At 40.9% G+C, this 25,503-nt stretch overlaps 5 protein-coding genes and 1 pseudogene across 8 annotated transcripts; 3 read left to right on the top strand and 3 right to left on the bottom strand.

Moving 5' to 3' along the window:
- The first annotated feature begins 951 nt into the window (after positions 1-951).
- LOC137939345 (abietadienol/abietadienal oxidase-like) lies at positions 952-3,346 on the top strand. Its single transcript, XM_068784625.1, has 9 exons — positions 952-1,175; positions 1,327-1,651; positions 1,751-1,900; positions 2,031-2,273; positions 2,370-2,456; positions 2,583-2,661; positions 2,772-2,893; positions 3,017-3,144; positions 3,241-3,346. The coding sequence occupies exons 1-9, from the start codon at positions 952-954 to the stop codon at positions 3,344-3,346; spliced, it is 1,464 nt and encodes a 487-aa protein (XP_068640726.1).
- Positions 3,347-4,095: 749 nt separating this feature from the next.
- On the top strand, positions 4,096-7,907 carry LOC137939274 (uncharacterized). Of its 4 annotated transcripts, XM_068784515.1 has the most exons (7): positions 4,096-4,268; positions 4,703-4,773; positions 6,886-6,934; positions 7,041-7,148; positions 7,245-7,326; positions 7,421-7,490; positions 7,579-7,907. In XM_068784515.1, exons 1-7 carry the CDS (start codon positions 4,220-4,222, stop codon positions 7,705-7,707), a joined length of 558 nt encoding a protein of 185 aa, XP_068640616.1. In that variant the 5' UTR covers positions 4,096-4,219; the 3' UTR covers positions 7,708-7,907. The 4 variants fall into 4 exon arrangements, with proteins under 4 accessions (XP_068640616.1, XP_068640613.1, XP_068640614.1 ...); XM_068784512.1 differs by having other exon boundaries at positions 7,421-7,907; XM_068784513.1 differs by lacking the exon at positions 4,096-4,268 and having other exon boundaries at positions 4,701-4,773; positions 6,847-6,934; positions 7,421-7,907.
- Positions 7,908-8,042: 135 nt separating this feature from the next.
- Positions 8,043-12,286, bottom strand: LOC137939343 (uncharacterized; annotated as a pseudogene).
- LOC137938613 (probable aquaporin TIP3-2) lies at positions 12,285-13,504 on the top strand. The gene is made up of 3 exons (XM_068783573.1): positions 12,285-12,417; positions 12,499-12,746; positions 12,854-13,504. Exons 1-3 carry the CDS (start codon positions 12,285-12,287, stop codon positions 13,235-13,237), a joined length of 765 nt encoding a protein of 254 aa, XP_068639674.1. The 3' UTR covers positions 13,238-13,504.
- Positions 13,503-17,405, bottom strand: LOC137939095 (uncharacterized). Its single transcript, XM_068784286.1, has 7 exons — positions 17,149-17,405; positions 15,954-16,344; positions 15,671-15,790; positions 15,487-15,540; positions 14,322-14,485; positions 13,972-14,148; positions 13,503-13,876 (listed from the first exon to the last, which is right to left on the bottom strand). Exons 2-7 carry the CDS (start codon positions 16,329-16,331, stop codon positions 13,669-13,671), a joined length of 1,101 nt encoding a protein of 366 aa, XP_068640387.1. The 5' UTR covers positions 16,332-16,344; positions 17,149-17,405; the 3' UTR covers positions 13,503-13,668.
- A 568-nt stretch (positions 17,406-17,973) lies between these two features.
- LOC137938790 (pyruvate kinase, cytosolic isozyme) lies at positions 17,974-25,301 on the bottom strand. The gene is made up of 4 exons (XM_068783828.1): positions 25,032-25,301; positions 24,327-24,601; positions 19,253-19,714; positions 17,974-19,122 (listed from the first exon to the last, which is right to left on the bottom strand). Exons 2-4 carry the CDS (start codon positions 24,582-24,584, stop codon positions 18,310-18,312), a joined length of 1,533 nt encoding a protein of 510 aa, XP_068639929.1. The 5' UTR covers positions 24,585-24,601; positions 25,032-25,301; the 3' UTR covers positions 17,974-18,309.
- Between the last annotated feature and the right edge of the window lie 202 nt (positions 25,302-25,503).

The raw sequence follows: 25,503 nt of genomic DNA, 5'->3' as shown, positions 1-25,503 counted from the left end.
TCCTCTATTTAAGCTCTCCATCTCTTCATGTTATCACACAGCGCACTCTGCACCTTGTCAAAGCAAAGAACTGCTCTTCCCAGACTCTTTCATGCAGCAGGAACAACCGACCCAGTTCGTATCCTCTTAAGAAAAGCTTCATTTCTTGCTAGTTCATCTCCGATTCTTTGAGGTTAGTGACGAAAGTACATTTCTCAGATTCTTTTTCAGGTTCCACGTCTTATGAAAGTTTCTGCTACGTACTCAAATATCTTTTCTGTCACTAAAAGTCCTCCGAAGAAAGAAGTATCCAGTGTCATTAAGCTTAATCACATAAGCTTTCCATTAGATTTACAGTAAATGGAGAAACTTAATAGACGAGATTACGGATTTCATTAAGAGTTGCGATCTTCTTGCTATTATATTGAACTCGTTCTCTAGAAAGTATTAAGAAAAGAAATGGCCTTCACTTTCTTCCACTAGTTGTATCCATAACAGACGTGGCTTACAATCATAACAACTGTATCAACGAGGAGACCGCCATTTTTTACGACAAATTTGTTTTTAAGTATGGCCTGAGGGAAGCGTCTGATGCACACATCCATGGAGTGCGGGATGTCTGCTATTCTCTATACTTGAATTATTGTTCTGTTAGCAAGTTTTGATGATTTCCTGAAATAGATTAATTCGCAACTTCATGCGACGTGGTTTTGAATGTCATACGATTGCATCAACAAGACTATGCTCTTCATTTACTTATGGCCTCTTGCCGGTTCCAGTGGATTTTTTTTTTTTTTTTTATAAAAAAAAGCATGTTAACTGAAAGCGATTCTTAGTTGAACAGATTATTTTCTAGATTAATTGACTTACTTGCTCGAACTGTATATCCTCTTTAATAGGTATCAGGTCTGATCTATGCTCAAAAAAGAGTTGGTGGCAGAGACCTGCTCTTCAATCACGACTCGTGCTGAAATGGAAGACAAGTACTTGGACGCTTGGACCATCTCCATCGCCGTACTTGCCTTCTTGTTCATCGTGATTTTGGTGCAGCTGCTCGAAGATCGAAAAAGGAGCAGAAGTCCGTCGAAACTGCCGCCGGGGGGTAAGGGGTGGCCTTTGATCGGCCACAGCATTGGCTGGTACTTGGCTGTTGCGAGTTCACATCCACCTCGTTTCGTGGAACAGCAGGTTAGAAGGTAATATATAGGAGAAGATCATGAAGTAGTCCTGATTCTTGTTTTTGATTTTTTTGTGCAAGTAAGACGTGTACATGAAGTCCCCATAATTGGGTAGGTCGATGAGAGCTGTTATCGAGCTTGTAATAGTTCTCGTTTTCTCTGGACTCAGGTATGGAAGGATATTTTCATGTCGGGTGTTCGGAAAACAAGCGGTGGTCTCAGCAGATCCCATGTTTAATAGGTATATAATGGGAAACGAGGGGAAGCTCTTCAAATCATGTTATCCCAAGTCTTTCAGAGATTTGGTGGGGAAGAACGGCGTAATCACGGTTCAGGGAGAGCAACAGCGCAAACTACATGGAATCGCTGTGAACATGATGAGGATGGAGAAGCTCAAGTTCCACTTCTTGAAGGACATTCAGATGGTTATGCTACAAGTCCTTGATCATTTCCAGGACAACCAGGTCATCTGTCTTCAGGATGTCTGCAGGAAGGTCCGTCTTCCTTTTTCATTCACCTGATCTTACTGTTACGATTCTGAAAATAGTTGACCTTGGTAAGTAAGTATGTAACTTATTAATTTGTTCATGCAGTTGGCCATCAATCTGATGGTTAATCAGCTCCTGGGAGTTTCCAGCGAGTCTGAAGTAAACGAGATGGCCGGTTTGTTTTCGGGTTTCGTCGACGGTTGCCTCTCTGTTCCGATCAAATTGCCGGGTTTTGCTTACTACACTGCCATGAAGGTGACAACATCACCTAGCAGCAATATTTCCGCTTCTTCGTTATCGGCTTAATTTCTCCATGTTTAATTTGTAGTAAAGAGCTGTCATGAGCAATTAGCTCCGTCTCTCATGAATTTGTTAAATGTTTCAGGCAAGGGAAACTATCATTAGCAAGATTAACAAGATCATCAAGGTTAGGAGGCAAGGAGAAGAAGCAACACAAGTTAGCAACGGAGTGCTTGTTCGATTACTGGAAGAGGAAAACTTACCAGACGAAGCTATTGCAGACTTCATCATCAATCTACTCTTTGCTGGGAACGAAACAACAGCCAAAACCATGCTTTTTGCCGTCTATTTCCTCACCAAATGTCCAGCGGCACTGAAGCAACTACTGGTAAGAATAGAATCTGTACACAAAAGCAGAACTTGAAATCTCAACTGGAAAATCTAACATATTTCTCTTTAATTACGATTCGTTAAACTTCTACAGGGGGAGCACGAGAGCGTAAGAAGGGATACCAACGGCGACCAGATGCTCACATGGGAGGACTACAAGGCTATGCCATTCACTCAATGCGTTAGTCATATTTACGTGTTCACTCTTTTCATTAATATAAGGGAGCTTTCTAACGCATATACGTATAATCTGCAAATATTGTCTGTCAAAGGTACAAATTCTTACTTGCAAACTGAAAATCTGCAGGTCATTGATGAAACACTGCGAATTGGGGGTATAGCAATCTGGTTAATGAGAGAAGCGAAGGAAGATGTAGAATATCAAGGTAATTAATTAAGCATAATCACAACATTTTACAACTCAATTTTCTGTTTCAAGAACATTCTTGTTGATTGGCAAAACCCAGTTCCTAAGTGACTTGAAGATTGCCTGCAGGTTTTGTAATTCCAAAGGGGTGCTTCGTGGTTCCATTTCTTTCAGCAGTGCACCTGGATGAGAGCTTTTACAAGGGCGCTCTTGATTTCAATCCATGGAGGTGGATGGAACCCGAGAACCAGGTATAGTGATTGTAGTCACCACAACGGAGCCTTTTACTGAATTTACTGGTTAATTTCACCATGTAGCTTTCATGGCTAGCTGTCTGTACATCTAATCTAATTATCGTTCAAACTCTTTTGTAGGACAAGAGGAACTGGAGAAGTAGCCCCTTCTATGCTCCCTTTGGAGGAGGAGCTCGGTTTTGCCCAGGAGCTGAACTGTCCAGACTTCAAATCGCTCTTTTTCTCCATTACTTCGCTGCCCGATACAGGTTTTCACCATCTTCTCCTCTCTCTCGCAGACGTTTTAATTCTCTCTCATTTGATCACTCAAGCCTCACATTGGCATCCTTTCTGGGCTTGAGCAGGTGGACGCAAGTAAAGGAGGAGGAGATGTCCTTCTTCCCTTCAGCTCGACTAGTCAATGGACTTCAGATCAGCTTAACACGGCACGGAGCAGGATTCTCTCCCTAGATAAAACATCTCTTGTTCATTATGACTTTGTATATATGAAAAAGTTTTTTTTTTTCTTATAAATGGTCAGATCGACCTGCACATCAAATGTATAAAAACGGAGGTTCAATATTTTTAAGGTACATAAATCATTATTGATTGTTTTTGCAGGATCGTATGAATCCCAAATGTATTATTTATTTGGACTAAGTTTTATCTTATTCAAGTCCCTTTTTTTATTTTAATTTTTTTCATATTGGATTCTTCAATCCAAGAATAGTTTCCAGACTTTTTATGTCTAAAATCAAGTATTAGTTTTAAATACTTAGGGGTAAACAGAGGGTTCAGGGTTTAGGGTTTAGCAGAGAAGTTGAAGCAATGTAAACCTACTCGACTTGATTTTTTAAGGGGCCTAGAACTTAATGCAAATTTGCTCATTTACACCTTAACCATGATCCACAAACCTACTTATAAAATGCATTAAGAAGTCAATTTGATACACATTGACTAATGTTACAACTAATTATTGTAGGCTTTGTGTCATTTTATAGGATATGATAGGGATGGGGTTAGATTTCCAAACTTGTAAAGAAACCTAATCCAAACACGACTTGCACACACCCTTGTAAAAAGAAAGTTGACAAGTTGTTTATTTATATAATATAATTTTATGAAAAATTCTATTCATTTATTTACTGATTTGATTAATTTAATAAATATAGGGCTAAATAGTCCAGGACTTCCTGTAGCCTCGGTTTAGGTATTTTTGGTCCACTCGATTGACGCCTGGAAGTGGAAGTTAAGAGTTTAAGATTTGCAATTTATTAGCTATCATTCAGAGAATCGTCTTTGGTTTCCATAGCTTTTGACATTCGATACTTGAATTTTATCGATATGGCGGGGAGAGAAGTTCGAGAATACACTAATCTCAGCGATCCCAAAGGTATTGTTATCCCTTCCCCTGATGTGTGTGCGTGTTCTTCCGTGTTTCTGCTTAATATTCTTTGCCTGGGTTTTCCTTTAACGAAGATGGGTGGATTGGAGAAATGGCGGATTGAGGTTTTATTTAGTTTCCTCTCTCTGGATTTACCCTTTTTCTCCGTATGCCCTTTCTAGCGTTGAATTTGTTCCTTTGTTAACCTTAGATTTTGGATGAGAAGAAGATTAAAAACTACCACTATAAAAATATATAGAGAGAGGCGTGATCCAATACGAAAGCTGGCGTGATTCTTATCTGTTTCTGTTGGTGCTTTGTTCTCTTGCTGCGAAGGACATACACAGCACGAACTCTGTACTCTCTGCTGACGTGCTGCTAAATTTTGTAATTTCTGGCCTTCATTCATTGCTTGAACTGATATGGGAAAGTATCCATTTCAGATAAAAAATGGGGAAAAGGGAAGGATAAGATCGACGATGAAGATATCACTTTCCAACGTATGGTGGCAAAGGTTAGCGAATCGGCCCTTCTATTGCCAGTATGTTGCTTGCATTTGCTCTTTTGAAATATGAGTGTATTTTTTTATGTGGGCATGAGAGGAAGATTCAGTTTTTAGTGAAATTCAGCTGCTTCATTCAGTGAAAGATTATAAGCCTTGTTATATTCGAGTGGAATGTAATCCATTGTGCTTGTTGTTTTACTATTAGTTCAGTAACAAGCAAAACTTTCTCTTATATGTGCTCTTGTGGATTTTGCCTTTCTTGGATGTAGCTTGCTTCCAAAAGTTACTGATTCCTTTTTATTTGTATCTCAAGAATCCAAGCTAACCCATTAAAAGTTTTTCTGTAACTTCAAGACTTACAAGAATTTCCTGGTCCTAGTGAAACCTTTATACCCTGAACTCTGGTTTGGTACTGAAGCAGCTCTTTAATCGCTTCACTAGAGTCTAGAATTGGTAGTTAAGTGTAAAGTGTAAACAATGTCTCCCTCGTTTTATTGTGGCAGTCTACTAGTTTGAATACCTGCAAAGTGTGTATTTATGCAATACATATAAATCTTACATGCAGAAAGGAAAATGGGTTAAAACTTAAAAAAGGTAAGAAAAATCTTCATGTTCTAACTGCAATCAGCTTGATTATACCAGTAAGATCAATTGTTCTTTTACAGAAAGTTCTTCCTAAGAATAACAACGTTTGGGGAAAAAATTACTTTTCTGTTTCTTCAATCTTGATGTTGAAAAAAAAATCTTGATGTGAAAAATCAGTTGCTTGACTTTTAGTACCAACCATTAAATGGTGTTTTCCCCTAATGAGCTCTATAAAAGACAAAAATTGGAAGTTACCGGTAAAAAAGGAGCAGTTCTAGTGAGATTTTCTAATGTGAATAGCTTTGATCCCTGTGAGCGACATTTGAAAAACTTGTTACAGAGAGGGTGTATTATCGATCGGCCTAGTGTTCTGGCCATGGAAGTAGGCTGTTCTTCCTCTTTTCTTTCCTTTATATGTGATAAAATCTGTACAAAAGAAATCTTTGAAGAAGGAAAAGAAGACGAGTGAAGAAGAAACAAAGAAAAAAGAGGAGAAATAGATGAAGACAGAAGGAGAAAAAAAGGTACGAGCCAGCACCAGGTTAGAAGATAAACATTTGTCCCTAAACCTCTTTAATTATGCAACCTAAGTTAAAGATTACATGAATTGATCTTATTGACCCTCTAGAACTACTTTGCATAAAAATAACTAAAGCAACAAATAACTGAAATAAAAGACACCCAATAACATCCTATCTCTTCAGTGGAACTAAACAACTAAGAGGGACTACATGTACACATATAAAGTACTCCAACAATATGTTGGCATGACTGTTGGTCAGTCTCAGGGAGGCCCTGAATTGTATTAAATTATGACTTAAGATGTTTATTGGAGTTGAAAGTCCGCATTTTTGTTGTTGTTGTTGTTGTTGAGAAGTATGAGAAGGTCAGCAGCCTTTTTTTTTTTTAAAGGTTTCCATTGAGAAGGGCTCCCGAGGGAAGTCAGTCAGCAGCCATTTCAAGTGGGTTATTTCTAATAATCTGGTTTTGGAGAAATTATGAGCGGAAGAAGCAGAAATGAAAATGTCATGTCAGAATTCATTTCCTTTCTTGAGGAAAAAGGATTTTATTTGCTGAAATTGATGTTTTGTTATTAGTTTTCTATACTGGAATGGAAGGAAGGTGCCGTTTTTTTTTTTTTCAGTATAGGTTTGTTTGGGATCCTTGTAGAAACAGTGACTTTAAAAGGGGATGGCTTGGGGAGAGGCTAGCCAACCTAGAAAATTCAGGTTGCTTAGTAGGTCCTTATTAGGTTGAGTTGGGTCTGCTGGTTGCATCAAGTTTGATTTGATATGGTGTAGCTGTAGGGTAGTTATCGCTAGTCCAATGGTGTAGGAATTTGGGTGGGCTAGTTGGAGCAAGGATAGCTTTCTCTGGTGGCAGGAAGATCTTGTTTTCATTTATTTCTTGTGGAGTTTTGGAATTATGTAGTTATCTGTAATTTCATACTACTGCCTTTTATTTTCGAGTGGAGTTGCTGATAACATGCCCTGGCAGGGATCATGGCTTCTCCTACCGGGCTGTTGATGCAAGCAGATGCAAGAGGTTGCAGGAGAACGTGGAGGATACCTTCATGGGAGAGGCGGTATCTGTTCTGTCTCAGCAGTCACATGCACATACAAAGACACATACACTTCTAATTTTCTTTACCACTTTATTGAAGTATAACTTTTACTTGAATTCAAATGCAGCTTTGGATAGTGATGATTTGCTGTATCTCAAGGAACAGATGGAAGCTGAGGAGGATGCTGAGCGCCTACTACGACGAACAGAGAAACGGGCATTTGATGCTTTTAAGATATCCTTGGGCAGCTGTTACTTTCAAAAGTTTTATTTTGGTTATTTTAAGAGACTTTATTTCTGAGTTACTTTGCTTTCCTTAACTATCAGACACAAAGCAGCAAGGTTGGCCGATTCTTCACCTGCTTTGGTGCCCCTGCCATTACGTGTAGAACCCAAGTCAAAAAGTGGCATCAGGTACAATTTTGTCCTTATTTCTCATTCTCTACCTTTGATGTTCGAGCAATTCAACTGCTTATCTTGTCATAATTTATTTTTTGTGGAAGTACAGACAACAGGACCTTCTGAAGGGTATGGTGGCGATCAAACCAAAACGACAAAGAGTATCAAGCCCATCTGATGTGAGTCAATCCAGCCCAGCTTCAGCTAGTCAAGATTCACCAAATGCAAATCAGACCAGCTCGACTCAAGCATCTAGTTTTATTTCAGCTCTTCAAACATCAGCTAGTGAGAAAACCAGTCGAAGTTTGGCTGAAGGGTGCCCATCCACAAGTTCGTGCACGGAGACAAGAAGAGGGACCAATCCACAGAATGCTGTCAAGAGTTTACTGGGCTTAGCTTATGAAAACTCAGATAATGATGATGATGATTAGTGAATACACTATATTTTCGTGTTCCCTTGTTTCATTTGAAGAAGTGGGGAAGTCAAAACGCTGGGAACCTTGTGCAGGTTGAATTTTAGTGTCCGTGTCTGTTTTGGCTTACGAGAAGAAGCTCAAATCTCCTTTTCAAACTTTTGTTAGCTGGCTAATTTTGCTTACAATAGTTTTTCTAAGGGAAGGTGATATAATTCATCCACGTTATCATTGTCATAAGCGTTAATGATAGTTTCATATGAATTAATGATAATAAATATGTTAAGTTTATTAGTTGAAACAAAAGTTTCTTAAGATTTAGTTATTTTTAGTGGATACGATTCCACGGCCGTTGCTCAGAGCAGAGGTATTGTACTTGTGCTCCCCACCCATGATTGGCATGGAAGCACCCCTCTTCACCGGGTTCACAAAGTCCGGACGATAAGTCTGACCCAGCATTCCTTCCACTTTCTCCGACATGTTGAAGAACTTGAACTGCACCTCGTGGGCGAAGCTATCGTCGGCGGGGATCTGATAGTTGTGGATGCGGTCGTCTTCCTTTGTGATGGGGACGATGTTGACGGAGATCTCGGCGACTTCTGGGAGCGTAAGGGCGATGCTGTTGACGCGGGATGTACGCTCGAGAGAGTGGGCTATTGGGTGCTGCCCAAGAGGAGAGATGGCCGGCGTCCATGGTGAGTGGGGTACCGTCGTAGGAGAAGTCGAACTGGTCGACGGCGTCGTCCCATTGGGCGACCTTCTTGGCGGCCAAGGTGAAGGTGTGGGTACCGAACATGATTCCCAGAACCTGAATCCAGGTGTTGTCGCGTGCCCTTCCTTCGGGACGACGGCCAATGAAGCGGGCGTTGATCTGAAGGTTGGTGTCGGAGACCAAGCTGAAGGTCCGGTCAGCTTTGCCGTGAAAGTAGAACATGATCCCGTCTCCTCCGATGAATCTTGGGTCGTAGCATGCTGCTCCGATTCCCTCGCAGTTGGGCTTCCGGTCTGCAGTCACATGTATACATTCACGTTTGTTCAATCTGCTGCTATCAATCTGCAGTCTATACGTACAAGAGAGAGAGAGAGAGAGAGAGAGAGAGAGAGAGAGAGAGAGATGACAGTACTACTCAGTACTCACTTCTGCAAACAGCTTCGCACTTGGGAGAGGTTGCAGTCTACGAAGCAGGCCTTGCCAGTGGGATCAGCTGGTTTGAACTCGGGGCACTGCTGTGGGCACTTGATATCCTTCTTAAAGCATTTGCTACTGCGGTTGTCGCAGAGGTAATGCTGTGGGGAGAAAGGCTTCCTGCCACTTGGAACGGTGGAGGTGGGGCTGGACCCGATGGAGGCGGCTGCGACGGGTTGCCGTAGAGGTCGGCGTGGGCCTCACCCAACAAGGAAACGAGGAGCAAGGCAAGAGAGATCACGGAAGTAGTGCGAGCCTCCATGATACACTCACACTAACAGCTTCAGCTACTGCTTACACTTGACACTCGCTCACTCAAGGTCAGGAATGAACTGTAACGTTACTCTATCTTCCTATTTATAGAATCGCCTCCATCCTCGACGGAAATATATTGAAATCTGTAGGTCAAAGTATCTCTATTTTCAGTCTGTAGTAGGTTGTTAGATTTTGAATTTATTGAGAGGTTTGAAATCTCGCGGAAATTCTCTAACTACAATATAATGAGTTGAGGATGGTCAACATAAAAAACAATTCAGGGTGTCACTGAGTCACATAGTGATCCAAGCAGACAACAGGGAGCTTGACCAGTGGGTTAGGGTTGTGCTGCTGACAGGCACCGACGCCTTCTCTAGATCGGAGACCACCGGCGGTGTTGTTGTTTAAATTTTGACAATAACACACTCTTGGATCCATCGAATGGCTGAAATCCAGGTCCCCCCATCATGCATTACTTCCTTCAGCAGTCCAGATCTCAACTGTAGTAAGTAGGAGAAGAAAGGATGGCACTGCTCTGCATGTTGCATCTACTTGTGTAGGGACTGGTGAACGGATAATGGACATTGCTTCCGAGTCACCTGACTCACAGAAGGAGGCGAGATTTGATCGGGATCCACGCTTTCGTTCCTCTCAATTCGGTGGTGGGGCATTGGATTCCTTCATTCTCTCCACTCTCGAGAATCTTTCGAGTGGGAGGCTGTGTAGCGAGTTGATGCAGCTTACCCCAGATACGAAAAGTGATCCTTTAATATAAATCTGATAAGAGAGTCGATTCTCCAAGAAAATCTGGTCTTCTTCTTCTTATTCACAGGATCCATAGCCACAGAGAGTGCATCGAGGTTTCTCACGAAGAGAGGAGAAGCTGAACTGATTATCTACCACGTGAGTTCATGCGCATACAGTTATTCACTGGTTTATGAACCAGGAGCAGCTTTCGAAGAATCCTATTACCCCCTGTTTTTTTATTCTTTATCTGCTCCGTATTTCAGGGAAATGATTCTTCACTAATAACGTATAACACACTCGAACATTCAAGTAGTGATACATCAGATTGGTGGTTCGGATACCTGAATTGTTAAGGAAAACACTTGAATGTGTCCATGGGTGTGAGGATCATCAAAAACCTCATTGAATCATGGAAGCTCGGGAGGAGCTCTTCAAATAGATGTTATTTATAAAGTTTTTTTTTAAACCAAAATAACCAATAAAAAAATTTAATTAACAAAATACCCAACTTTTAAATTTAATAAAAAGACAGTTTTTTTTTCCAGCTACAACCACTGCACATCATAAATTCAGGGAAGCTTCACAGCCAATCAAAGTCAGTCTACCTTATACAACAGTTCAATGAGTTGCATAAGTGAGACTAATTTCTCTTCACCAATTACTCCTACAAAACCTAATAAATCATTCTCATACAGTAATTTCCTGGCATGGAAAGCACCATGAACCATTGGAGTGAGAGAGAGGGATCTGTGAATCCAGTCATCTATAATGATTTGATAGAAGAATTAGTTGCAATACCATCAAAACGTCAGACAACTTACATTTTGGGGAAGCCTCTCTACACATATGCAGAGTCTTTTCAGCTTAGAAGAAGAGTGAACCAAATACAAATAAATGGACAACAGAAGAAACAGAGCATACACCACCATCTCAATCTCAACCACACATATAGTGCTTGGTGGCCATCTCTACAAACTTATCATCATCATTGAGGATCTAAAAAATCTCCAAAGAGAAAAAGATATGAATTTTCATCACAAAATGAGATAAATCTGCATCTTCTCTCTTCTAGCTATCACTCTGTGGTCTGCAACTTTTTCCTCTATGATTTTCTCAACTCTCTAGGAACAAGAGGCTTATCTTTTGCTATAATGTCAGGCTTCACAGCATGCTTCTTAATCTTTAAAAAAATAAACTTTTTTTTTTTTTTCACTTCAGAAGGCTGATGATCTTCTTCTCTTGCATTACTCACTGGCACATCATCTTTCTTGGCTGCTGGCAGCACTTTCAATGATTGATCAATCTCCTGAAGGATCTTTCGGACAACATAGTAGGAGCCACCAACTTCTTTCACGGCATGAGAAATAGAAGGAAACCTTCCTTCATTTGAAGCCCTGTACCAGCAGAAAACTACATTATAGCAATGGTGATAGCGCTGAATGGAGGCTGAACATGACTATGAAACTTGAAGCCTCAACCCTTCTTTAACCCTTCTTTCAGAATAGGCCATATGTTTATCCTTGTTTGGAATTTGTAAAACCTTTTTTCTTGGCAACCTGAAGCCCACTGCATGTAACCCTTATCAGATGGTCAGAAGAAAACACTAGCTGTGTGGTCACACACAGCAAGTTACTACTGTCCTCTTCTGTTCCCAGTGAATCTTGACTGCTAAGACACTAATCAAGTAAAGAGGATTCGAATTCTTTCAATGAACCTTAGAATCATACTTGTCCATAAAAAGATTTACCCATTGCATGCCAATCTTCTTTTGATCCCTGAGGCTTTGAAGAGTCAGAACAGTGGCAGCAATGATCTTCCACCGTCTCCAAACATTTGATCCCTGTGCTGCACTGGATATCTCGTCGAATGCTGTCAAAATTATTCCGGGTCAGGGACTTGGATCATTCTAGAGTGTAAATTTAAAACAAAAAAAAATTTCTCACAAAACTTTAATGCCCTGGGATTAAGTCCAGGAGCCACAGCACCTATGTCACCTATTTCTTTGTCAATGATTTGGTTTTAATCTTTTACATGGAGAAGATTACTTTGAATTGATGCTATGTGGTGAAGTGGTAAAAAGTGTAAAACGACAAGACAATATTTGAGCTGCATGGTGGTTCCGGTTTTTGTCAATATGCCGTCAGAGATAAGCACGATCCGTCGAGGGTAAGCAGAAGAGCCACCAAACAACACATTTCCCTACGTGCCACCCTTCGTATACAGTCATTTGCCACGTGTCCGCGTCGCCAACAACCTTTTCCCAATTTAAGCCAGCTCTGCCTCCCACCTCCTCCACCTCCATCTCCTCCTCCATCTCCTCTGCTGTTGCATGCAAATTCCTTCCGCCAACCTTCGTGACATACTTCTCCGCCATGTCTGCCCGTAGATTTGCATTCGGCCGAGCTGATGAGGCCACACACCCGGACTCCATTCGCGCCACCCTCTCCGAATTTGTATCCACTTTCATCTTCGTCTTTGCCGGAGAGGGCTCCGTCCTGGCCCTTGGTCAGTATTTCTTTCACAATAGTTCATGAATCTCTCTTCTAATCAATATTCACCTGCATGCATGTATGAACGACCGTGCAGGTAAGATGTATCAAGGCAAAGCTCCTGCTTCGGGGCTGGTGGCAGTGGCTTTAGCACACGCGTTAGCTCTGTTTGTGGCGGTGGCTGTTGGACTCAACAACTCGGGGGGGCACGTCAACCCTGCCGTCACCCTGGGTGCTCTGGTGGGTGGCCGGATCTCTCTCCTGCGATCCTTCTATTACTGGACCGCTCAGCTCCTCGGTGCCATATTAGCCTCTCTCCTGCTAAGACTCGCCACGGATGGCATGGTATGTGACAAAAAAAAACATTTTTTTCTGCTGTTTTTGCTATTCGAAATCAAAGAGGAATAGAAAGAAAGAAGACGACATGGGTTTAATTATGCAATGACATGCAGAGACCGGTGGGGTTCACGGTGGCAGCTGGTGTTGGCGAGTTTCACGCCCTGTTGCTGGAGATCATACTCACGTTCGGGCTGGTCTACACGGTGTACGCAACGGCGATCGATCCCAAAAGGGGTGCTCTCGGAACCATCGCGCCGCTTGCGATTGGCTTCATCGTAGGGGCTAACATCCTGGTGGGAGGCCCATTCGACGGCGCTTCCATGAATCCAGCTCGGGCATTTGGCCCTGCGTTGGTCGGCTGGAGGTGGCACCACCACTGGATTTACTGGGTCGGTCCATTCATCGGTGCTGCACTCGCTGCTCTTATTTACGAGTATTTACTAATCCCCGCAGAGGTTCCGCATCCTCACCAGCCTTTAGCCCCAGAAGATTACTAGTTCCAGTACTGGCATAAAATTTTGACTTTGCACCATTGGATGCTACTTCCTGTGTGTTTGATTGCCTTTTCCCTCCGCCTTTGTTAAATGCCCGAGTTGCTTGCTTGCTTCCTGCTTTTGTTTTCTTGTTTTTCCTTCCTCTTTTCTTTTATAGTGCATATTGTGTAGAGAGACGATTCAGTTGATGCGTTTTTGTACTGGGTTGTCATTTCTGACAGGTTGATTTGATTACTCGTAATGAATGAAGTAAAATAAAAGGCCGCCAACTTCCTCAAATTGTATTCATTCTTCATCCTGTTAGCACACATTTATTAAGACCTTGACAGTCCAAGGCAGAGCCACTCTCTTCGACTTCAAATTTCAATTACTTCTGCTTCGAGCAAATCATAATGTCTTTCGAATTCCAAATTACAACAAGAACTCCTTCATGGCTACCTTCTGTAAAATCTTACAACCCAAGGAGCTAGCCGCGTGTTCTCAGGTTCTCTCTGGTTGTTTGCGTAATAATCAGACCAATAACACGGTGATATTCTGTCACTAAATTCCCCGTCACGGTATATGCAAAACGGTAGCCAATCTTCACCTCCGTTCATTCTCCTCTTCCGCTCTCTCGGGTAAGCCAGGGGTGCTTGAATATACCTAGACTTGCGGGAGTCGATATTGAAGTTCAGGCCGGGTATAATCCATACCATAGTGACGCTAAGAAACTCGGCAACCCAAAAGGAATTAATTACCTGATGCCAGCAATGGTGGAATCCCAACAGAAATGAGTGTGCCCAAATACGTGACAAGCAGAGGGGTTTCCACTTTCCCCATGTATGGATCTAATGCGAGCTTCAAGAGGTTCCGAGCCAATTATCTTCGGCAGTTTCGGATAAAATAGCATTCTCTTCTCGGGACATAGCTCTTGCCTACACAACAAAGAAACAAAAACCAGTACCAGTAATTCCGAAGCTGGAATTGCAATATCTACCTCCTCACCCAAATCAAGGAATAACAAGATACATTACCGCCTCACCCAAATCAAGGAATAACAAGATACATTCCCTAGAATGAGTAAGTCATACACAAAAAAACAACTTGCCTTGGGACAAAGTGCGAGAATGTAATTACTGTAGGACAAACTCTCTGAATCTCTTCGATCAGATCGCGATTCTTCTCGTTCATGGAGTCGAAGTATTGGGCAAGGGAGATTTCACCATTTGATAGGTCCTGTGGCCATGTGCAAGCATGGAAATCCTTACATGCCTGCAAATTATAATAGAAAATATTATTTGTGGGAATTCTTTTGAAGCGGAAGGAAACAGAGGTGAGTAAAGCATAAAAGAACAGGAAATCTTCACAAGAAAATTAAGGTATCAGATGTAAACTACCGGTAGCTTAACTCCAAACCAGTATCAGATGTAACAAATCTTCACAAGAAAATACCCGCCCCCCCTACAGTGCCCTCATGGTTTCTGCCGAACAGTGCAATTGTAGGTACAAATCTTCTCATCAAGTAGAGGTCTATGTTGGAGTCATTCTCAGACAGTTGTTTCAACCCCTTGACATATAAACTGAACAATGGTGCATTTTTCCAAGTAAAAATGGGTAGTAAACCAAAAGGATTAGCCTTGAATACACATGATCAGCTAGTCATCAGAGAAAACATGGATTAAATGGAGTAAGGATCTATTTGAAGAGCCTCTTGATTTCCATCAAATGCCAGGCGACAGAAAGAAACTTAATTTTCTAGAAAGTTATAAAACTATGATTCATAAGAGGGCTCAAAGAGCAAAAGTAGATCAAAGAGGCATACAAAATGAACCCAAAGTGAAAGCCAAGATACAAGTGAGTCACAAGGAGTAGGAACTGCCGGTAGTGAATTGTTGGTTGGAGGTTCCTTCCCTTACTAGGGTGATTGCCAAACTGTGAGCATATTTAAGGGTGTACTGCCATTGAATAACAGACTCGGTCCTGTCAAAGTATAACAGGAATGTCCCTGTGGTGATTTTCTTCCCCAAGGTTTAAGCAATAACCACTGTTGAATCCTCATCAACAGTCAGTAACATCTAAAAATAAGATTGAATTCTTATTATAAGCAACAGACAAAAGGTTTTTTGGTACGCTCTAAATACAGTAATCATCAAATACATGAACCAGTTTCAGATATTGCGATGGGATATGTCATTGGCAGTTTCAACTACAATACAGATTAGCTTACATACAGAATGCTAGGATAAAAATCAAGGAGAAAGAAAGTGGGTCACCATTTCTAGTGAAGGAATCCGGATGCCAACAATGTCCTTTTCTCTATCAAAGCTCTGCAAAACTGTCAAGTAACTTCAGATGCAAGCTTGAAAAGAACATTCCATGCCCGTGCCTGCAGTTCTGTTGGCCGCCTCAATGAAAAAGAACTGGAATTTTATCTCAAGGAAGTGAACTATACATTACCTTGTGATACCAAGAAAATAAGGGAATTATACCCAGGCCTTCAATATTTCTTGGACCAGTCTCCACCTCAAGTGCTTTACATGCATCAAGCAACGCATGTAACTTCTCTAGAGAATTAAACTGGGAAAGGAAAATCAAAACAAGTTGTAGGTTCGGAAAGAGATAAATATATTAAATTCTGACTATTCTATGAACTAATTATCAACACGATTAAAAATTCCAGGTTCATGTAAAATCTACTGCATTCTTGAGGAAATTTGGCATGCGTCTGAAGTGCTCTTACATAACTTTCTCCCTCCCTGCGGCACCAAAGGTCATGGTTTCCAGGAACATAGAAGACGCTATGGAATCTATTCTTTAGCAAAGACATAGTAGATATAAAACACTTGAAGGACTCTGCAACATCACCAGCCACAAGAAGCACGTCCTGTCTAAACCTCACATGTGACAAACTTTTGATCCATATCATATTCTCCTGATAATCTGTATGCAAGTCTGAGACGATAAAGAGTCGAGAAGGTGTGGCACCACCATTCTCTGCGGTTGATATTTGCAGCTGCCTTCCATTGCAGCCTCCTCTGACATCCCTCCTCCTGTATTCTCTTAGCAGCGAAAAATTATGACTCTTCGGCATGCACTGTGGCAACGATCCCAGCACCATGTAGAATAGTACGCTAATTACAGTAAGACGAAGCATCAGCAGAAATATCTCGTTTAAGAAAGAAAGGAAACAATATATGCATCACAGCAGGGCAATTCCAAGATCAAAAGGTGATTGAAACAGAGACAAACTCAATTTGTATCTATATTCTGTGTTGTAATTATATAAATAGTGTATACCCGATCGATAATTACGGCAATTATTATTCTATATTCAGAAATTCAACAAAGTCACAAATTATAAAATCGAGCAAAATCACAGAATGTATACGACGGGAAGGGACGCAAGCACAGCCTCTACATCAGATAATATATTTCAAAGATTATCTCCCAAGCGCAAGGATCAGGAAGAAAACTAAAGATGAAACAATAACGACCTTTTCTTTATTAACAATTGAAGTGAAGCAAAAGGAACTCGTGAAAGTCGCGCCTCCTTTCAGTTCGGACCATTCAAGATGACGGCCGGGAAAAAGATGAAATTAAAGAGAGAAATAAATGGGGATTTGGTAACTTGGGAGCTGAATGACGATTTCTGTAAAATTAGTCGTGCAAAATCAAAATGCCCGAAGAAGAAAACACGAAAAGACATGAGAATTATCTAGAGCAAAGAAATTGCATAAACTCAACGCCAACAAAATCGAGAAAAAAAAGCAGCGCGAACAGGAAAGGGTAAAATGGATTAAATCGAAATAAAACTAAAGAGAATTTATCAAAACAGAGCCGTATACAAAGGGTCAAAATTAGGAATCAGGCAAGGATGAGGAAAATGGCGACAAGAGCAATGAAAGAATGACGTTCGATTGTGTAGGAAAGCTTACTTCAGCAGAGTTGCCGGCCCTACGCCGAAATTTGGCTATTGTGTGAATCTGTTCAAAGTTCAAACTGAACCCGAAGCTTTGTAAAGGATACTGGCAATTTTTAGCTCCTTAGACTCCCTTTATGTGTATTCCTTGAAAGTCTAAACAACAACGTGGCGTTTTGGTTTTTCTTTTTTGCTTCTGGGAGGAAACGAATGACTTTGTCAGGGTATCTCCCAAGTCCTAAGTCTTCAATGTTCTCGAGAGTTTCGCCAAGAAGACGTCTCTTTCATATCACGTCCCAGAAAAGTTTGAGGCAGGTTTCTGTTCGTGCTTCGTAGTGAACAGTTTAAGATGCTCAAGATGTCGGGGAACCTTAACCCGGATATTTATTTCATACTGCCAAGCAACGCACGCGGCGGCACGCCCATGCTTGCTAGATCTTGCATACCATGCTTTCGCAATCCATATGCTCGAAATCGGGCATTCAACCGCCCTATATTCCGGGTCTTCAGGGTTAGTATTTATGTCTACGAGTAAGGTAACTTGGTCTGCTGCACCCTTCACTCTGTTCATAGATATAATCACTAATGGATCTTCATTTGGTTAGCAACATCCCCTATCCACGGGATTTCCATTCCCTGAAACCCGCCACAGATTTCCATGCTAACCTGTCCATGGTCTAACCCTTTCCTTCACTTCAAAAACTGAGCTGAACCAGCGGGACAAATAAAAGCCACCTTATGAGGACAGCTAGCGTGCATAAGCTACAGCAAATTTTTCTGAGTACCAGAGTAACGTATGCCCAGCTAAGCAACAAAAAATTCAATGCTAGTTAGCCAAAAATTGTCTCAGAAAGAACTTTCATCTTATTTGTGCCATTCCGCTTACTTACTGTAACACTTCAAAGTTCAAACAAAACCCACATATTATGCTGCCAAAATGTGGGAGTCCCGTCCAGAGTTCCATAGAGAAGAGGCTCTGGAGTTTTCTCACATCCCTCCAATGAAAAAAGGGCACAGAACAACACAGAGCATCATACTAGTTTAAAGTTGGAGTGATGTAACAAAGACTCCAACAGATAAACAGAGATTCATCAAAAAGGAAAAAAGCAACAAAAATTTGAAAGGTGTTCTCAACCTTATCTTGCCCTAATGCTGGTTGATCCCTTCAACCCACATGCTACTTCACAACGCAGATCTTAATGACTGAAGCAGCACCTATACGATGAAGAGCCACAATTGCATCACCTGGCTTGCACAGACCCCTCTGTATTCCCGACTGGAGGGCAGCATCCAAGATGACCTCGGTTGACTCTGCATCTGTGGCTTTTGCTGAACCCTCAGCTAGCAGTGGTATCAGCCCTCTGTAGATGAGGCTGTGTCTTGCAGGTGCCTCATCGCTGCACATCCAGTCAAATGAGTCAGTTGTCAGCACTGGCACCACAACCGAAAGGATTGGCACTGCAGGTCGGTACTTGGCCACCAACTTGGCTGTGGTACCACCACGAGTCAGCACCACAATGAGAGTTGCCCTTGCTTTGTTTGCTGTCCGCACGGCAGAGGAGGCAAGACTCTCCAAGGGGCTCATAGGCAAGGGCGTCGATCGTATCATCTCCTTGAAAATAGCCCCATAATCAAGGGATGATTCAGCCTCTATGCATATACGAGCCATAATCTTGACAGCTAGTTCTGGGTAAGCCCCTGCAGCACTCTCACCACTAAGCATCACACAGTCTGTGCCATCAAGAACAGCATTGGCAACATCAGTGGCCTCAGCCCTGGTTGGCCTTGGTGACTTGATCATGGATTCTAACATCTGGGTTGCAGTCACCACTGGTTTGCCCACAAGGTTGCACTTGTAAATCATCATTTTCTGGGCAAGAAAGATTTTCTCAACAGGGATCTCCATTCCAAGGTCACCTCGTGCAACCATGAAAGAGTCGGTCTCCCTCAGGATCTCATCAAAGTTGACCACACCCTCCTGGTTTTCAACCTTCACAACAGAAACACGAACAAGACAATAACTCAATTAACGAACTCTCAACCATATCCAACAACCACAGAAAGAGAAGATAATAAGCCTAATAACAATAAGAATATCTCGAGAATTGAACAGGACAAACCTTGGACATGAGTTGAATGTTTTTAGCATGGGGCCCAAGCACTTGACGGACATTTACAAGGTCTGATCCCTTGCGGACAAATGAAAGAGCAATCATGTCGATGTTGTTTGGCACACCCCATTGCAATATGTCCTCCTTATCCTTCTCAGTAAGTGTTGGGAGATCAACCACTACACCTGGAAGATTGACATTCTTTCTCTCACCTAGAACTGCAGTATTCTCACAACGACATCTCACTATTCCAGCTTCACGGTCAGAAGATAAAACGGTCAGTGTGATTGTACCGTCTGCACACAAGATAGTATTCCCAGGCTTCAAGTGCTCAGCAAGTTTCTTATAACTCATTGAAATCATCTCTGTGTCCCCCTTGATGTTATAATCAGTAGTGACTGTGATTTCTTGACCCTCCTTTATTTGGATAGGCTTTCCGTCCTTTAGAAAACCTGTACGAATTTCAGGTCCCTGAGAAGACAACAGATGAGATAAGATTAGAAATTGAAAATAAGAAGCACTAAATGGTAAAACAGAAAATAAAAACTCCATATGAGGACGCTTTTTTTCTTGAATAGTAGCTAATGACTACTTCCCACGTGGAATTTCAAATTTTTTTAGAGAATTTTCATGATTATTTCAGTCAAGAGAACAGTGTATAAGATGCCACCAGAATAAAATGAATCGAACTCTTCAAAAGTCAAAATTTGAGGAATATTCAAATCTATAAATGAGAAAACTATGTTTTACATTAGTGTTTTTAGGGCTTATGTCCCCATAAAATATTGAGTTTTTAAATTAAATTATTTACAGAAAACTATTTTTATTGATCCCTATACCATTTGGTAAAATTCTGAGTATTCAAAGAGATATGAGGGTTTAAGTTGTAAAGGGTAGTTTTGTAACATAACCTGTTTTCACTTAAGTGATTCTCAATAAAGGAGAAGAGCAGGAGTTCTGACCTGATTTTTGAGTGCTGCTCGCGCATTTCTTCTCTCTATCTCTCCCTTTCACCCTTCTCTCTCTTTCTTCACAAACTTCACACTTTTACATAGTATCATAGCATGAGATCCTGCTGCTGAGCTCTTCAGCTGTTCCTTCTGGAACTTTTTCTTCCTTTTCTGCCATAACCCTAAGGTTGATGGCTTCTACTACTAGTTAGAAGCAGTTCTATGTGAATATTGTGCCCTAGAGGGGTTTATTGTTGGGATCTACCCATTACTACCTGCATAGGAGTCAATCCTCTACAATCTATAGGTAGATCTGGAAGTGTGACATAATCCTCTCTTGGCAATTCCTTGTGGATCTTCAGCTTCTCAAATTGATTAGTTGTTCTTGAGGTAATGTTTCTCCTTCCCTAATTGATTCAGTGTAGGGCCCACATAGATTTCAGAACATTATTTTAGGACTATTTGACATTTTAAAATTGATTGTGATTGTTTAATATGGCCGATTCCGGAGAAGTGTTTACACCAACCGGAGAAACAGAAAATTCAGATGGGAAGACACAATTATGGCTAGTGCGGAAAAACTGAATGGCCAAAATTACTTAAGCTGATCTAGACAAGTGCAAATTTATCTGAAAGACAAGAGAAAGACTACATATGTACGAGATGGCCAACTAGTTCCTATAAATGATAATTGGGAAGCAGAGGATAGCCGAGTCATGACTTGGCTACAACAACATGGAATCCAAGCTCAGAATTCAAATTATGAATTGTGAAACAGCCAAGGAGATTTGAATTTCTCTAAACAATGTATGCCCTCGAGAGTAACTTGTCGCATATATATGGATTATATGCCAAGTTCTTTAGTCCGGAGATGGATGATAGGAATGTCATTGACTATTACAAAGATATAAAAAGTGTGTTACACCTTTCTATATAATAATTCTAAATGAAGACAATTTCCCTCAAGAGGAATTCTCAAATAATAGTAATGGGTGTTAAACCTTTCTTTATAATTGAATTCTAATACTTCGTTGAACTACATGTATTAGGGCTTGCAGTAAGTTATTGCACTTTGTCTTCTTTTTACTTAAGTGAATTATTAAATAGAGAAGGCTCGATTTTTTCATCCCTAACGAGTGCTGCTTTAATGCACTCTTCCATCTCTCTCTTGCCTCTTCTTCTTTTCTCCTTCCTTCTATTTCTCTACTTATTTTATGCTTTTCAAGGTCTAAACAGCAGCTCGTCAGGTTTAATTACAACAAAAAATTAAAGTAAAAAAATGGTTAAAATAAAAAATAAAAGAAGAATTGAACTAATGATGCACAAACTAAGGAAATACAGATATACAGGCAAGGATAATGGTCTTTCTACTCATCAATGAATATCACTTACAAAATCCAAAGCAATTCGTCACCTTTTGAAATAGTTCAATGGATTGCTATCCAAGAGAGTTTACAATGAGAGAGAAACAAAAAGGAATGAGGCTAGGGCTCAGAAGAGAAATGAGATTTGGAAAGTAAAATTTGTTTGGAAAAATTAAGGCATGAAATCCAAAAAGTTTTACGGCAGATACCCACTACCAAAACCAAAATCTGAAAAAAAATCTTCCCCAGCTTCCCCTCAATGTCACACCATGGAGCTAGAATTAACCCACGAAAGAGTCCTGGCATGTTTCAGCACATGAATTCAATCTTCAAGCTTGGAGCATACAAACAAGCCATTGGTCATTCATCTACAAGGTCTGAACAAAATGGTGAACACTGTTTTATTGAAAACAATGATAGATGAGATTTCATAAAAGAAGCTCCAAAAAAGAGAAATTACATAAAAAAAATGAGGAAACTAACAGCAAGCAAAACAACGTAAAACTAGAAATACAATAGAATGGGAAATGTATTGCTGACAACAAGGGTTGCCTAAAAGCACCCTCCCAAGCCAAAGAGTCGGCGAGTCTATTAGCACTTCTTGGAGTGTGACACCAAGAGAAACAGGAAGCTGGATAAGTCAAAAATGACATTATAGTACATTAAAAATCTTCCTGGAAGTATTTTCTTTCCTTTTTCCCATGCATGGTGGTGAGAGTGTCGAAGGAGGAGGTAAGGTCCCACCATCCCCTCAAGAGTAGATCCTCCACCGCCCCGTATGATGAGAGGAGGCCCCTGTCATCATCTGAGAGGTGCGGGAGGCACATCATCCCTCTCCTTCCTCTGTCTCCCCACACAAGGGGGTTGTTTCAAACTACGTTACTGTATAAGTTTTTTGTTACCAGTTAGAAACTTTTTTAACATATTATATATATATACACATACACTTGGACATATGTAAACACATTAAATTTTGATTTTATTACTCAATCCAAAAACACCATCGAGTCACTGTGTGAACTTGAATTGGTAAAGAACCAAAATAAATTGAGTTTTTTTTTTTTTTAGAGTATGAATTCATTGAGGGTGAAAAGAGCAAAAAGTACAAGAGAGGATAAGACTAAAGCCCACCACAAAAAGAAAAATCTACACCATGAAAAAAAAATCATAAAGCAAATGACCTATAGATAGCAAGGTGTTGTCAAGCTGCCCCATGTCTTGTTAGAGAATCAGCTTCACTATTGGTGGACCAAGAAATCTACCAAAAGACTACAGACCTCTGTCTTGTCAAAGTACATAAAAAATCTCCCTGGACAGCATTTTTTCCAAGGCCCATGAAATGACAACTAACGGATAGCCTTCCACAAGTATGGGGAGGAGAAGCTCCCTATACAACCTGAGACCCTACAGGAGGGCTCTCAACTCTGACATTCTGAACTCACATTATCCAAAGGGAGGAGAGAAGAGGAGGCAACAACCCTAGGAGTTCTGAATGACCTATCCTCCACCTGCCAGCCCGGGATGCCATCTCACTTGAGTTTTAGCCATCCCTGCAAAGTGCATATCCTTTTCAATGATTCCTCCCAGCTATATATCCTCAAACCGACTATGGTCTGTAGTGGACCTCCGCCATATAGTGACAGAAGCTCCACCATACAGTGGACCTCCGCCATAAAAGCATATAGGAATTCCCTAGTTTCCTACCCTTGCTCAGTAAAAAATGCTTTAGCATATGTTATAGGAGGCATTTTTGAAAGAAAAGACCATAGTTTGACAGACAACAACTGAAACCATCAACTCAAGAATCATTTGTAGCAAAGCGGCAACCTGCCAGAAACTAAGACAAATTACCACTGATTCATCAAGAATTTTCTAGTCCACAAACTTTATTTAATGTATCTTATATGATGGTTGAGGGCCAGTAAGACGTAAAAGAAGAATGAAAATGACATAGACATAGAGAGAGAAGACATGAAGAAGGCAGAATTAGTAATAAGACTATCAAATGATGGGGCAGAAAAAATGGGGATGGTTCACGAGGCTGCACCACCATACATGGATGAGGTTCAGCTAACACTGATGATAGCAGACTTTCTCAAGTGGTATTTAAGAATGGATCCGATAGAGCATGAGAGAATCAAAATGAAATAGCACATATCAAAATGATAGTTTACCAAATGAATGAAAAATCAAGCTCAATCAATGAGTAACCTCACTCCTTATCAATCAGAATATTCCAGCAAGTAAATAGTGTGGGTTTTTGCTTGCTAACATCAAATAAATTTTGATGTATTACAAACCTTATGCACCATTTGGAATAGAGGTACCACACATGAATATGACCCTGATGCAAGTTCCCTACATTTATTTCTTTGTATTTTCAAATTGTTTAATCTCATATCGTGGGGAATTTTAACAATAACTTTAACCAAGTGCTCCCCTAACGGTGACCAAAAGCAAATGCAAAGGCTTCACCAACTAAATGAAGAACCAAGAGCGAAAGTCCCAGGAGGTATTGGACACCCAAAGATCAAATTCGCTTTTCCTCCATTTCAAGTAACTCAGAGGTAACAATTAGTTCTTTTCACGAAATAAGTTAAATTATTCAGCTAGAGTAATGAACAACCTTTCTCCAAAACGGAGAAGAAAAAAGAGAGAGAGAGAGAGCACGATCAAACTAAGCATAGGGGCATTAGGAAATGTCGTCCAGGTCATCAAGCAATCATGCTGATTTAAAATGGGATGAAAAGAAGGAACTCAAACGCTGACCTTTGTGTCAAGCATGACAGCACACATGATCTGTGCGTTTTGCATGGCAGTCCTGAGATTATTCAATGTCTCCTGATGATACTCGTGCGTCCCATGTGAGAAGTTGAACCTTGCAACGTTCATACCAGCTCTGAGGAGCTTCTCGATCATGGAAACGGACCGCGAGGCAGGACCGAGGGTGCAGACTATCTTTGTCTTTGGAATGCGTCCATCGTTGGGAAGCTCCTTGAGAATTCCCTCAATGTCGATATTCGCCATCCCTCAGGCCTTCGTTTCTGAAGCAAAACAGAATCCATCCGTGATACAGATCAAACAAACTCTAAAAAATAAAGTGCGCACAAGCAAGTTCCTTTCAGAAATTCGAAGGCAAAAGCGTGAGAAAATAACATCAAGAGCAACAGAAAAGTTGATAGGATGAAAGGGAGCAACGATGCTCTTCAAGAGCAAAAAACCTCGCAGAAACACATGATTAAATCCTCGGAACAAAAAAAAGAAAGAGAATTCGACAACAGAATTTGCGGAAAGCACGGATGTGAAATCTTGTCTCGAAAACATCTAAGATCAGAACAAAGAAAAGTAGATTATCTTCACATGGGTCTAGCCTGGTTATCAAGCAATAACCGAAAGAGATGAACTCAAGGAAAATATAAAATCGATGCAAAAACAAAATAAATAAATAAAATGAAAATTAGAAAAGAAACATACCTAAAAGGAGAGAGGATAAAGTATGTCACTCTCAGAACAGATCCACAGATCCGATCTGACGAGCAGAGACCGAAAATGATGGAACAGAAAATTTTACACCTCTTTCGTAAAGAGGAGAAAGGATTTTCCAGAGATGGAAGTGGAAGAAAGGTGCAGGCAGCAGAAGGGGACACTTGTGACTTTTCTCTACAGCCTATTCTACTTAAACCAAGAGGCCAAGTGAGGGCGCGGACAGGAAAATCGGGAATCGAACGAGACTGCTGTGAAATCATAAAAAAGAAAAGCCGACGGAACCATGAAAGCAGGGTCTAGATGCCGAGTATATTCTAATGAGTAATTAATTGTGAAGGGTGCTACTACAGCCCACCAAAACCAAAACAGCGGTTTTTTCTTCGAACCATTGGCGAGCATCGACCGCACACCGCACCCCTCAGGCCCTCGTTAAGTCGACAGCTCGTTCGCTCCACCATGA

The sequence above is a fragment of the Aristolochia californica genome, unplaced genomic scaffold, assembly GCF_029961685.1.
Source record: "Aristolochia californica isolate CCGP_79_NKW_82.1479 unplaced genomic scaffold, dmAriCali1.0.hap1 SCAF_8, whole genome shotgun sequence".
Lineage (NCBI taxonomy): Eukaryota > Viridiplantae > Streptophyta > Magnoliopsida > Piperales > Aristolochiaceae > Aristolochia > Aristolochia californica.
This window is presented reverse-complemented; position numbering and strand designations above follow the sequence as displayed.